This window comes from Strix aluco, chromosome 2 (genome assembly GCF_031877795.1).
Source record: "Strix aluco isolate bStrAlu1 chromosome 2, bStrAlu1.hap1, whole genome shotgun sequence".
NCBI classification, from domain to species: Eukaryota; Metazoa; Chordata; class Aves; order Strigiformes; family Strigidae; genus Strix; species Strix aluco.
The window spans coordinates 112,279,131-112,294,131 of NC_133932.1; the positions used below are offsets into that span (position 1 = coordinate 112,279,131).

General features: G+C 40.3%; 1 protein-coding gene across 9 annotated transcripts in view; it reads right to left on the minus strand.

The window, feature by feature from the left end:
* The window catches only part of NBEA (neurobeachin), a 514,689-nt gene extending 504,907 nt beyond the window's left edge, over nt 1-9,782 (minus strand). For all 9 annotated transcript variants that reach the window (XM_074815844.1, XM_074815841.1, XM_074815846.1 and 6 more), the window contains exon 1: nt 9,130-9,782. In XM_074815844.1, coding sequence (XP_074671945.1) covers nt 9,130-9,408 — 279 coding nt within the window. In that variant the 5' untranslated portion in view covers nt 9,409-9,782. The remainder of the gene's footprint in view (nt 1-9,129) is intronic.
* Nucleotides 9,783-15,001: the final 5,219 nt, after the last annotated feature.

The window sequence follows — 15,001 nt, forward strand, 5'->3', positions numbered from 1 at the left end:
AGCTGAACACACAGAAGCAGCAGCAAAGGAGATTTTTGGATCCCCAGAGACTAAAACATGAGACAGGGGCTCCAGAAATCTCTTTAATCAGAAAAAGAATTAGAAGAATGAAGTAGCTCCCACCTCCTGAGAATCTTGCTTGGAAGACCTTATTCAGTCCAAAGCAGTCTTAAACAAATGTTTCCATAAGTTTCAGCTATTCAGCATACAAATATTAACAACCATGTAGTCATCAGTCACAGATATGACTTAGAAATACCACACACCTTGCCATTTACCAAAACAGATAAGGTATTCCACTGGAGTAAACAGAAGGAAAAGAGAGGGTGCTGATATTTTTTTGACAATGTCAGCAAACTTCTTGCTCATGGAGGAACGTGTTGAGGAAAACAATCCTATTGGACATATAAACACTGCATTTACAGTGATGGCTTTTGTTGGAACTCTCAATCTCAAAAGAAAACAGCAAAAGTCACCAGCCATGAAAGTATAGCACACCACTTGGTAAGATTCTTTACCTCCTTCCTCTTTCCGTAACTTCACATAGCCACAATGCAGTTTCCATAGGCCCCTTGATAAGTTTCATTTATTAAGATAAAAATTACAATTTTAAGAGGGATAAAGCTGCTTTCTTCCTACAAAATTGGCTGCTTCTTCTCATTTCGGGCAACAGCTCTTGCCCCCTTCTCTCAACATTCCAATTTCTGCAATTAAAAAGCTGCAGCTAATGCCCTTCTGCAAAGATGCTGAATCTCCAAGTCAATTCTCCAGACCACCTGCATAGCATCCTCAGATATACTAGTTCACATTTGCTCACATTAGGGAGATATTACACAACTGGAGATGAGAAAACTCTGTAGCTACATTCTGATGTATATGCTCTATTGAAAGGGGCAGAAAGCAACTCCATTCTGCTAGGTATAAAACATAAATTCAACTTTAAGTGAGAATGCTCCCCTGATTTCAAAGTAATTTTTTTTTCTATTTTTTTTTTTTTTAATTGAAGGCTTTTAACACTAAAAGTGACACAGAAACATTTTAGCTCACAGTTAAATCAGTAAATATTTTTTGGATGCAGTGAGCTACACAAAGTATTGCTAAAGAGTAAGAGCAAACTCTAATCGGTTAGGCATGAGCAATCCAAGACAGGGCTTGGCTTCAGTCAGTTCATTACTAGCTTGAACGTGTATTTCATGGCTACTATTCTATATTTAATGAAAGCATATCTTACTTTTTTCTATAATTCTGTAGTAGGAAAGACTCTTTGTTTCAATAGGTTTGTACAGGCTCCCTTGTGAATCAAAGGACATGTTGTTTATAAATATTCAAAACCTTTCATTTTTACAAAACAAAAGAGCCAAAAATGAAAAAAACCCTGTTACAGTGGCTCTTAAAGCAGGCAAAAGTTAATAAAAGTTAGAAAATTTTACGTAATTGAGTATTTGTCACAGAATATAAAGATTTAAAAGTGAAAAAAAAAAGTGAGATCAGGTAAAACTGATTATGTCATATTGCTGGTACTGGAGTTAGTTTAGAAATCTTTACTCAAAGAATGACTATTTCCATTCTTCTGTCTACACCGTTCCAGTACTACAAAAGCCATCAGGTACCAAAAAGCATGGTATGAATAACAATTTCACTTCTAAGTGAATACCTTGCCCTATCTCACTTCCAGCTGATTCCAAAACCTGATACCTATTCTCCATAGTTAAGAAAGGCTTCCAACTGTAAACAAAAAGGCAATGAAAGAAACATCATTTTCCAAATATAGAAGTCAAGCATTTGTAAGCTGTTGAACAGCATAAGCAGTATTCACATTTATGCAAGCTTTCAGTGAATTGTTATGCTGGAACAATTTCACTGATGCAACGCAATTTTATATTAAAGCAGGGTAGTCACATTATAGGTTTGCATTAATATAAATGAGTCAACATCACTGGTATAAATCTCAGTAACACCAAAACTACTTACCTAGCTATTGAAGATTATTATTTTCCATGTACTTCTAAAGTAGAACAAACTCTAAACTGCAAAAATTACCAGAACACAAGTTTTAGCAGTGAGTCAGTAGGTTGATTAGAAGTGGAAGTGCTTCTCTACTGGAAATAACAGATAATCTTTCTCTTAGAGAAAAACATTATTAATCTTCCTAAATTGGAAGTTATGAAACTATAGTTCAAATAGGTGAAATCCATCATAATCCTATAGTTAAAACAGGTATTTCTATCATTAAGGAAGCAATATGTGACTCTCCACAAATAATCCCTTTTTTTAAAAATTGTTTGTTATCTTTATGCTGAATATCATATATTGAATATGGTATCATTCATAGCACATGCAAGCCAAGCTTTTGCAATACAGAAATGGGAGGTAGATCATCAAATTCAAAACTCATGTTTCAAAAGATCTGCTGTCTCTGACTGTAAAACCAAATTCTAAATATGATTCAGACTTAAAGCTTAAGGGTTCTGTCTGTGCAAGAACTAATAAAACTCCACAATGGGGTATTTCCAAACATATGAACAGCAATTAAGGATCAAATTCCATTATGAAATAAATAGATCTTCATCAACATAAACACAGACTACTACACTGACCTCTGGCCATAAGGCACACACAAGGTATCAACTAATGAGGTAGCTGCAATGATACTATTATGTGTAAAGTGTTACAAAATGCTGTATTAACAGGAGAAAAACACAAGTTGATTTGAAATGGTAGGTTTATTGAGACAGGCTAAGATAGAAAAACAAAAAAGTGCCATAACAAGTAATGAAGAGGTAAGATTAAGAGATTGATTTAAAATAGCTTGGATAGTTTATTAAGTTAACACAGCTGTGTTAACACTGTGCACAGTATTTATCAGGATACAAAAGTCTCAGGTTTGGTACTAACACAATCACAGATTTCATTCTACTTTGATTAAATTCAATATGGCATGAAAGGGGAACAAACGCTTCAGTAGGATTTCATGATCATGCAGTTTCTGGGTGTTGGTTTTGGGGTGGTGGTTTATGGATGTAATATGGACAGTAATTCACATATTTGAAGAGTATGAGTGGAGACACTGAAAAGCATTAACATGAAAGAAAAAACTGCACCACAGCCTCCTAGACATCAATCTCGTGAATGTAATGACCCACGTCCCTTGACTTCTACCCCTTTGAGTACTCATCTGAAAGCCAAGGGGCAGGGGAGACACTGAGGGAAAATATGTAGGGAATAGAAAAATTAGTGTATAACTGAGTACACAGCTAAATGCTTAGTCTTGTAAAACACATGGTTTACATAGGGAATCAGGTCATGATTTTGTAAAAATATCATCTTGATCAAGAGGGGTGCTAACCCTTTGCTTGATGCAGCGGGATAAAACATAGGTAGGGTCTCAGGTGGGAGTAGGCAAAGGCCAAAAATTGGAGGTGTTTTATTAATACGTCTCAACTTTATTCCTTCAGTGTGACAAAAATAATAAAGAAGCCTTTAGGTATTCACCTCCCTTATAATCCATGAACTGAATCCTGTAAAGACAAATAAGATGTAAAGCTAAGTAGAAAATAGCTGTTCAGAGTTAAGTGGTAAGGAATACTCGGTATACTCACCATGACAGATTTTAAAAAGTTATCACCTATAGAAATGTATCAATCCATCATACCAGAACCACAATGGATTCCAAGCCACCTGCTGAGATATCACTAGTCCTTCATGACCAATACAGGATTGAATAAAACTTCCACCCATAAACACCTACTGTCAAAGATTAGATAAAAGGCCAAAAGCAATCAGTTACACTAAAAGAAATTAAACGATCAGTCATTCAAAGATTTTCTGTAATCACAACTAAGTTTTCCATGAAGGTATTAGATTGGCAACAGCTACAGTACTCTTAAGTAGCCACCCATGGAATGCTATTACAAACTCTCGCATTGGATACTGCTCTTTTCATATGGCTCTGGTAGCTTCTACAGTAACACCCCACCATAACTCAGTTGGAGATAATATGAGCAGGATAAAAAGGGTCTGGTGGGACAGACAGTAACTTGCACAAGGACTGCCACCTCCAGTTAAGTACTACCTAAAACAAAAATCACACACACACAAAAACACACCAAAGGAAAAAAAGTAACAATTTCAAAATTCCCACGAACTTCACTTTTTTGAATACTATCAGCAATTATACTACAAAAATGGGAAGGTTTCCACCAAGAAAACAGAATAAGATTCTCAACCCTGCAAAGCTGGCTCCACAAGAGAAACAGAAGTCATATGATAGAGGCTACAGCTCATGAGGCCCACGCTTTCTCAGAGTACAACAGCATCCAGTGAACAAAAGTGATTCTTCCTCCCCACACAAGAGCAGAACTGTGCCACAGGATGCTGCAGCAACCAAAGCTGTAAATGGATTCAAAAAACCTCAAATATCAAAATCCAGCTTTAGCTCAAGACCACCCTCAACCAATGTTTGAAGAAAAGAAGTACCAAAGGAAAAAAAATTTCTTACATATGTCTCCCTTTACATTTTTTCTTATGACCACTACTATGGAAAGACGAGAATGATCTCTCACATAATCCAACCCATTTGCTCTAAAGCTGCAAATGCCACTCCTACAAGTACACAATGTGACAGAGCACTAAAAAAATGGCTTACCTCTTGTGATGGGTGACTAACACTGAAGTAGGATGGAACAGCCAAGAAAATGAGAAGAGCTAGGCAGAAGCGTGGGCTGTAGTCAACAAGAACAGCAAGAGACTTTCTGAACTATGCCTGGTGTTTGACCTACTTCTTATAAGCACTCTGTAGCCTGATAAAACATATATAAAAGCTTTCCAGATTGCACAAGGAGAACCCCGGTCAGCTACACCTGTATCAGATTGAAATCTGTTCAAATCTGCATTACATCATCTGTTCAAGATGCACAGGCAAAACGAGCAGCATGTGTCAGCACCAGTCACAATTTTTTAGTATCAGTCGGCTTCCTGTTCACCTTTCTTATTTCACACTGCCATAGAATCAGCACTACAAAACTGAAAATCAAAAATTCTAGGAAATTCAACCTGGAACACAGAAAGCTTTCTAAAACCTAAGAAACAATGCAATTCACATAGTCATGTTTGATGAAAGCCGGCCAGACAAGAGACAGTTCAAAATATACACTGAAGAAAAAATTCCCAAGACCATTAAAATACTGGAAAAGCAGAGAATTAAGGAAACAAGCCAGTAAAAATAATGAAAGGACAGGCCATTCAATATATATTTTAGAAAAGCTAATTAAAGCCATGGGTGGAAATTTTGCACTAGGAAATAAGTGAAACAAAAATACACAGGCAGACAGACTGACCCACACTTCTACCTTAGTATCATATTTGCTGGAGCACATGGTGCAGAACTTTATTTTAAGCATCCGTCTAACATGTATCATAAGTACAAAAGGGTATCAGGAAGCAAAGGAACTATGGAGACTAACAACAAGCACATCTATCACAGCAATAACAACATCCTTGACAGTACCTTAAGAAAACTAATAGAGCTATTCAAAGGGGAAAGGCCTCCTCATCAATAGAAGCATAGAACTGGTGTCAAAATATCCCCAAAGAGAAATCACTAAGAGCAATTAAAGGATTACGTTATTTGCAAGGAAAGCCTTTTCCAGTTTGGTGCTTTGCAGTACACAAGGGTCAGTGAACACACATCTCTTAAAGATCATGCTGAACCTGGGACTTCATATTAAACCCATAGACCAAAATCAAAATAAGCACCATCCCAGAAGAATGCATGAGGTACAATAAGCAGTTCCCTCCTACTTCCAAAAATGTAAAAAGAATACAATATTCTATAAAATCATTCTAGAAAAGCCTTCAGCTCATAGACTTAACATCTTCTGACCTTCATAGTATTAACACTAGCAGGTTTTTTTAAGAATAACTGTAAGTAGTTCATAGGCATTAGCATAGAAAGGGCTGAACCCTCTCTCCATTATGTATTCCACTGTAATGTTAAACAATGAAAAAAATCGCACAAGCAATACTAGAAACTCTACCAAGTTACATTCCATTAAACAAATTCACCACTATAACAGAACTTTGAACACACAGTAAGTTTGGAGGAAAAGAAGTGTCACTAAGAAAAACATCAAGAGAAACAATTAATCCCATAAACAGCATAGGCATGCCCAAGAACAAAATACTGTCTGAGCTGAAAGTCAACTGTTAAAATTTGGCTAACCTGAAAAACCAACAATATATTAGATGTGGAAAAAGATTTTTGGCACTGCATAAAAAGCACTTCATCAGCTCACAGATACAATAAATCACTGTGTCCATCACCATCAGAAGGTACCACATGAAGTAAATCTGAAATGCAGTAATAGAGACCACAGTGTGGGGCCACCAAAACAAACTTTAAAGATAAAAACTGTCCAAGAGAACCTTAAGAGGAAAACTAACAGGAAAGAAGAGTGATCATCTCCACGACAAGAGCAAGCCAAACCAAAGTTTTGTCTCAGACATTTGCTGCTGCTTCCACGCAGATGCAGGAAGAATTAATAGACTTGTTTAAGCTTTAAACAGAAGAGAGCAGTAATCTCAGATAAGAAAATTAAAAAAAAGTATCTCAACCTTTAACTTTTGATTCTCTCTGATAATACAAAAAGTCTCAGCTATGCAGAATAACAAAAAAGCTATTACTAAATGGCTTACAGATACCCAATACGGTACAGTATAGGTTATATTTCTCTGAGACTTAACATATCAACTGACATATCAAACTGAGATCAGCTCTTTAAGCTCTGTCCCCTCATTATCACACTTGCATCAAAAGTCATTCAGAAATAGTAAAGATAAAGGCTGAAGGAAAAGAAAACAAATCAAGTTCTCTCCACCCCACCCACATCCCAAAGAATGCTTCTAAAGTACAAAACTGCATTTTATTTGAAGTTGCTATTAAAATCCTTAATAGAGAATCAGATAATATTTAGTAGGTTAGGGATATGCTGTCAGCTTTACTCTGTATCTGCCATATTCACTATGTTTGTTTCACAGGCAAGTAAATTAAGTTTCAAATATAGAAGCCTAAGTTTGTGACATTCACTGCCCTGAGAAGAAAAACATTAGCAGACACAATATAACCTCTCTCTGCTATGGGAATACTGACTATTGTATATTAGAGTCCATCTGTTAAGTAACAACTGCTCCAGAATGCATCGCTACTGCAGCAGCCTCCCAAGCAGTTCCACATTCATATATGTCTCCCAATGCTGAGAGCACTGTTAAACACTCGTGTGTTTATTTTTAAATATAAGCATAGCTTTCAGCAATAGGAACTAATTAGTAGGTAGATCTTATACGCAAGCACTGTCTATCCTCCACACAAATACCAAAACACATTCCAACCTGCCCCCCCAAAGGCAAGCCAATGTTAGTCCAGTTGCTGATGCATTAACAGCCAGAATTAAAATAAGCTTAAGTATCAGTAAGAAGAATGAAAGAAGAAAGAAAACCAAAAAAGGATTAAACATCTTTTTATCTGTCACGATCTATACAAAGCCAGTTAATCAAATAACTGCATGTCATTCCCTTATTTTGAGTGCTACTTTTAAAGGAATGGGTAATAATCCAATAAAGTTATGATGACTTGTACAACACTTGTACAAAAAAAGAAATTTACAAATGACATCTCAGTTAAGTGTCAAACAGCTTGTAGAGAGGAGTGGGAAATATACCAGATTACTGTTTTGACATATTCACAAAACTATTAGGGCTTTAACCCTGTGTGTTCAGATAAGCCATAAATATTAAAATGATCTGACCACACCACATCTTTCCCTGCATGCTGCAGCTTTTCCATTCAGTCTGTGCTAGGTCAAATGCAAATAACTGTCAAACAGAAGAATACATCCTTTTAAAGTGCTTGAAACAACATATATTCTTTACATGACTTTGTATAAAATGAGTGGAGGTTAGAAGCATTAAACTCATTTGAAACAAAGGCAGTTTCAATTAATTGCCATTCAGTTTTGAGTAGTCATTTTGCTATCATATTTTATATGCAAAAATTGAGGATATTTCATTGACTGAACTGCTTCAAAAGCTTTGCTGCAGCAAATCTTGCATTCAGGAGCAGCACCAAATTGCACATAATTGAAAGTGATTCATTTTTAGATCCACTCGTTTGGCTTCTGTAGGTTCCTCAGGCTTTGGTGTAGGTAGCGCAAAAACATTAAGTCATACAGTCCTGCAGTAACTCTTTCACTCCATGAAGTGAGCAGATGACTAAGGAGCTACATTTTAGCATGTTTCTTCTCCTTGTTTCAAGCCATTTACCAGTGTACAATAGTATTTCGCAATGCACAGACCTTAAAATTAGCAACAGAACTTACTTTGCAGACAAGAATGTGTTTTGGAAAGCATGGCAGATTATTAAGACACAAGTAACCCAATACAATACTGCAATACAATCAACTCTTTATTACAGATATTAAAGCATATTAAATCCTTGCAAAAGTCTCCCTCCTCCCTCTTCCTCTACATAAAATACTCAACTAGATCTGAGCTAACAGGGTTAAACCCTTCACATGTTCCAGCCACTAAGAAAAGATACCAGCTCAGGCTGCCTTTTTTAATGTTTTTCAATTAAAAACAGCTACTACATTCACGCCACTCTTCTTCCAGCGAGGAAGCCACCAGGTTATAGGGCAGCATCCAAGACCCCAAATTGAAAATACTTAAATCTCCTTATTTTTCACACTGTGAATTGCACACACTCCACTTCTGCAGGAGGCGGCCGGGGGGAGGCACTGGGAAGGGGAAGAGTGGCCTGTCTGTACTAGGTAGGGTCCTGCGTGGAGTTTAGGGAGCGCTGAGGGGGCTTCTGTCATACACACGACGAGGAGAAGAGCAGGTCGCGGTATTAACGAGGAGAGAGGAACAAGAGGAGTTTGGGAAGGAAAGATGGTTGGAGAAGGGCCGTACGTGTAGGAGGGCCACAGGGGCTGGGAAAATGAAGGTCCCTTTCGGGTTGCACAGGGGCGGGGGGGAGCAGGGAGCAGCCCCGGGAGGAGGTTGGCTGCGCGGGCCGGTGCCCAGGGGCCCTCTGCCCGCCGGGGCGTCACCGGGGCGGGGTGCCCGGCCGCTTACCAGGTTCAGCACCGTCTCCACGATGTCCCGGTTGCTGACCTCCCCGACCTGGATGAGTCCGATAAGGACGGCGAATTTCATCCGGATATTGCGGATCGGCACCGACGGGTTAATCATCCCCGCGGGGAGCACCACGGAGCCGGAGCCCGACGCCCTCAGCTCCCCCATCACCGCGACGCCGCTGCCGCCGCCTCCGCCGCCGCCTCCACCGCCGGCCCCGACGGAGATGAGTCCCGCGGGCTGCGGGTCCGGCCCCGACACCGGCTTCTCGCTCGCCATTTACCCCTCGCCGTTACCGGCACCTGCCGCCGCCGCCGCCTCCCCGCCCGGCCGGGCCGAGCCACGCATCCACCGCAGTCGCACCCGGCGGGGCCGCAGGGAGCCGGCCCGAGGCGCAGGCACCGTCCCAGGAGCCGCTCCCCCGCTCCGCTATAATGAGGGATTATTATGGGCGCCGATGCCCCGTTAGCCGAAGGCTGCCCAGCCGGGGCCGCCTCCCCGCCGCGGGGCGGGAGGAGCGGGCGCCGCCGAGCGCGGCGCGGCGCGGCCCGGCCCGGCAGAGGCGAGCAGCGCGCGGAGCCGACGGCGGCGCGAGCGATCGCCGCTGCCGCTGTTGTTGTGGAGCCGAAACCGCCGCCGCTCACGCCGCCATGTTGCCGCCCCCTGCCTGCGGTAGCCGCTAGGGCGCCTGCGCCGAGCCCGTCGGGGGGAGTGGCCGGGCCGGGCCCCCCCCCAGCCGGCCGGGAGACAGGTGAGCAGGTGCACGGGGGCCGCGCTGCTACCGCGGCGGCGTGAGGGGCCGCGCTGAGGCGCGGAGCCGCCGCCTTCCGCCGGGGTGCCGCGGGCCGGCGCCCACCCGCTCCGGGGACGTTACGCACCGCCGCCTGAAGTGACAGGGTGGCGCCCGCCCGCTTCCACGCGGGGCCGCCCCCCGGCCTCGCCCCGCCGCCCCAGGGCGCCCCCCTCGGGCTGCCCGCGGGACTGCGGGCTGGAGGCCGCCGCCGCGGCGCTTGGCGCCTGTCGCCTGCTGCAGGCCTCCGTCGCGGGGAGATGCCCCCTCCTCGCCTCCCCCGGGACCCTGCTGGTGAAAGGGCCTGGGCTGCCCCTCGGCGGCTGGGCAGGGCCCGCCTGGGCTCCTCGGCCGGATCCCACGCTTTCGAGTCTCTGTGGTCTCTGCCGTGCCTTCCCCGCACTGTTGTGTGAGGAAATGTGGCTGGATAGGGACCTTTTGGTTGGTTTGGTTTTGTTTTGTTTTGTTTTGTTTTTTAACGGGGGTAGCAATTTCAGCCTTAGCAAGTGGTCAAGTTTGAGTGAGAGTGTCAGGGATTGTGCAAGGGCTCCTGAGCTTTGGTCACCTTGGACCAAAGCACGGGGAGGGGGCTCTGCCAACTTGAGAGCTCGTGTGATGCTTGTTCAGGGAGAGGGACATTTTTCCAGAGTTCTTGTTAATACCTGCAATCCTGGTTCTTGGTGGTGGTGTTACATCCCTTGGTTTCAGTGATGCCTCATGGTAATGAGCATTTTTTTAAGCCTCTGCAGTATTATACCAGAGAAATAGAAGTACCTCTGGTGTTTTGAGGAGGCTCAAATTATTCAAATAGTTGTTTGAATAAAGTTGTATTTATTTGCTCTATGTGTGCTGGAGGTAATCCGTCCCTGTTCTCAAACATGTTCTGTCTTCACTTCGTAGTGGCTGTCATTGCCAAGTTGAATTTTACAACAAATCTTGTCCCCCGGTCTCAGAATACCATTCATCCTGTCTCTTCTGTAACCCCAAATCTGGGAATTTGGCTGGATTGTCGGTCCTCCTTATATCCAGCTTTAGATAATAAAATGCGTAAACACAGTGAATCAGCAGGACTCAATCACTACATCCTCCAGGATTACAGCAGCTGCTCTAAGCTCCACCAAGAGAAAAAAGTGAAGACCTCAGCTCTGTACTATGAGATGCATTAGCTCTACGTACTTGTAAATACAGTATGTTACAGTTACTTGTTTGCAAGATCTATAGGTGCTTGACAGCATGCATAGCCCAGATGCATAGACATGACTAAAACAGTGACTAAAACAGTGGTTAGCTGGGAATCACAGAACCAACATTATTTCAAAAAGCTGCAAAAGACTGGGAGAAAACCCAAAAGATTGATTATGGGAGATAAGAAAGCACAAAGTTTTCTTGGAAGGAAATTCCTTTACAATTTACCACCACCACGAGCAACCTTGTATGTCTCAGAGTAAAGGTACACTTTAATTTCATACACTCATGGAGGAGCCAAAGGTTCCATTCCCTACAGCCCCACAGCCGAACTAGCAAAACTGAATACACATGCGCTTAACTGCTTTACTACAATCAGCCCATCTTAGTTTAATCCCCCAAAGAGGGGCATTTCAGTGAGCTAACCAGGCAGACTTTCAACTGTAGTGGATGAGAAGCTCTTGTACATCACAAGGTGAGTTCTGGGCACAATAATTTCCAGCTAGTGGATAATGAGGAGCTGATGGAGTAGTGGGTTTCAAATTGCCCTTGCTGTTTCTATTCTTGGCTGAAGTAAGTCCTGTTCTGGAAGCTTTTGAAAAGATTCTCCAGAAAAAACGTAGGCAAAAATCCTTAACTTGGAAATATCAGTGAAAGATTACATTACTTCTTTTACTTTGCCCCATTTCCCATAAAAACCAACAAACAAAAAAGGCCAATCCAAAAGTTAAAACTTTTGACTATGTTGGAATGCTAAATTACTGTTTCAGTCTACAAATGACCAATTATGCAAATGTTCAAGTTAGCCTGCCCAAAACTGTTTATCTTGATTTCAGAAAGGAATATTTCATGTTCTTAATGATCCTATCTGGCAACCAGGTAACCTCTTAGAGTTTGCAGGTCCTCAAGTTTGTGTAAATAGAAGTTATTTAATTATACATGTAAATATTTCTGAAAATTCAAGACTACATGACCTTTTTTGCAGAACTGAAATCTAAGCCTAGCAGTCTGTAAGAGTCACTAAAAATTATAACACCCTTAGGAGCTAACACTCAACAGTTCTCTTTCTTTGTTATTCGCGTATCCACATCTGTATGGTGAGGCATGTTGCTACAAATAGTATGGTGGATGAAAGCTTCATGTTGGCTGATAGGTTGACCAGTTTTCTTGTTCTGATTCATCACATGGCTGCTGCCTGTTAAATGGGTAGGGAACTAAGTTATAATTGCTTTTCTATGGGTAGGTATATTAATTTGGATCTCTATCCACTTAGCAACTTTTACAAATCCCAAAATAACTTTGTGGCTTAGAGATCCATTGTTAAATTTGCTTAAAATTTGTCAGTGACTTGTTCATTTTTGGGATGGAACAGATGGATCAATAGCACAACCACATAAACTTTCTTTCTCTAGAAAAGTGGAATAACAAAATATAGTTTGATATGTTTTATTATCCATTCTATACGTCATACTACCATTTATGGAAGACTCCATGATTTACACATGTAGCCAAATGCTGGGGTAATTCTTGACTACAGCTGTTCCATATACAACTATCAATGCATTCCTCCATATTGAATTTCTGATAAAGTTGCAGCCATGAAGTTGTATTTGTGAAATCCTTCATTATATAATTTTCAGTTTAGGACTTGAACTGGCTGATTGTCATTTCCTCTGCTGAAATCACATAATATACTGTATGTAGTAGAGGAAAAAAAACTCCTATTAAAAGAAGGTAAATTCCCAACATTATGTTTAAAAGGAGAGACTTCCTTTAGTTCTTAAACTCATATTTGGTTTTACAAATACATTTTTACAAAATCATGTTCTCTTCATTTTTATAAGATGGAACACTGTTAAGAAGTAGCTGTCTTCTCTAATCAACAGTGGTTTTGATAAGCAAACTTTCATTGAGGTGAGCCATTCATCAACTCATGTGCACATTATTGTAGCACTGGCATTCTGAAAGAAGAACAAATCTGTAACACTAATTTCAGCCCAGTAGTAATTGCAGATCCGGTGTTCATTTTCTTCCATTTTAACACTTCTTCAGACTGAAAATTAAAATAAGAGTACGTACACTAGAAATGCTTTCTTTAAAAATAATGTTTGTCTCCTGGATATTGACGTGTTTGGTACAAAGACTGTGAATTTGTCAGTGACAATGTCATTCATGAGGTGGCAAGTTGGGTCCCAGTCCAGCAAGGTGTTTTGCATTAGCAAATCCCCATATTTGCATCATTATAACTGTTTTCAGTTCGGCTTTCAAGGTCAGTCATTGACACAGGCCCAGACTAGGTGTGGCAGGAGAGAGTGTGTGTGGAACGATGCTACGCAATTCTTTGTCCTCCACAAGACAAGACTGATGCCAGGATCTGACCTCGTCCCTTTCTGTACCTTTCAGAACCTTGCTCCTCACTGAAATGAGAGAAAGCAATGCCTTTGCTCCCAGAGCATACCTTTGCTTCGCTTGTAATAAGATGATGGGAGGTTTCTTTTATGTATTCTTCAAATTTTCTCAGCATCCATTCTCCATAAATACCAGAAGGTGGTCTCAAATATAGTTTTAAAAAACAAAGAAAAAGATATGTATCCTATGTTTCTATGCTTGCAACAGACAGACGGGGGAGAAAATAAAACTAACAAATAATTGTTTAAAGTTTTAGCTCAATTTTTATTTCAGTTGTAAAATAAATTGTAACAATACTAGTTTATTTTTGGGGTAAAAAGATTATGTAGTCATTCAACTGAGAAAGCAAGCTTGAAAAAATGTTTTAGAAGAAAAACTCTTGACTACAAATAATGGAACTACTTAAGCGAATAGGAACTGCTTTGTACAGGCATATATATACACTAAATCTTAGTAAAAAAATTTTTTTAATAGTGAAATGATGTAGATTAGGACTGAACCATGTTTGAAAGAGTTAGAGAATTCTCATTTATCTGCCACAGTGACATCAAAATTCTGCTTGCTTTAGCATGTCTGTATGAGGACTCCTGTTGTGTTTAATTAGACTATTCTCATGAGTAAGGATAATGTGATTTGTTCCTGTGCCAGGCTCAGGAAGTGCTATTAGCCCCTCTTTCTTGAAAAACATGATTTCTTATAAATTTAAAATAAAAAGCTAGGAAATACAAACTGAAAGGCCATCACAGCATCTAAACTTACCCTGCTGTGCATATGTATTGTGCCAAATAGTTCCATTCACTGTTTTTGAACTTCCACGTGACAGGGTGCATTAAAGCTGAAGTAAAAATCCTGAAGTTAGAATTTTCTTGCTGCTCTAACTGTAAATGATTTCTACCTGCTTTTTCTATAATTCCTTTTCCTTAGTCTTGAAAGAGAAAAAACATGAAAAAAAATGCCTTGTATGTATTTCCAGAAGCAAGTTTTGTCATACCCAGTGCAATTTCAGAAACACTGTAACAGGCCTTCCAAGTGAGATTATAAACATTTCAATCACAGTGAAGCAGATGAAGCCAGTATGACTTCACAAAGTTATTTTGATTTTTATTGCAATAGGTAATTTTAAAAATATGTAGTTAATATCTATGTGAAATTTATATAGTTAAAAATGAACTTTCTCTCTGCTTTTTACAGTCTGAGGAGTAAAAATAAAACAGACATTATGATTGTTCTCATGGTTGTAAATACTACAGGGAAGAATTCATTAAATGTAAGCTTTTAGAGTAAAAAGAGGTAATAGTCTGAGAAGCAGTTAAACAGTAACCAGAGCCCCTTAAAATATAACTCGTAATTTTAAATAAAAATATGTAAATATGTATTCAATTTGTCTTTTTTTTTTTTTTGCTTAATTGCTTTCATTATGGTATAATCATAGTAAAAGATGCATAGATGTAAATAGCAGGTTTCATGACATTACAGAAAACATACAGC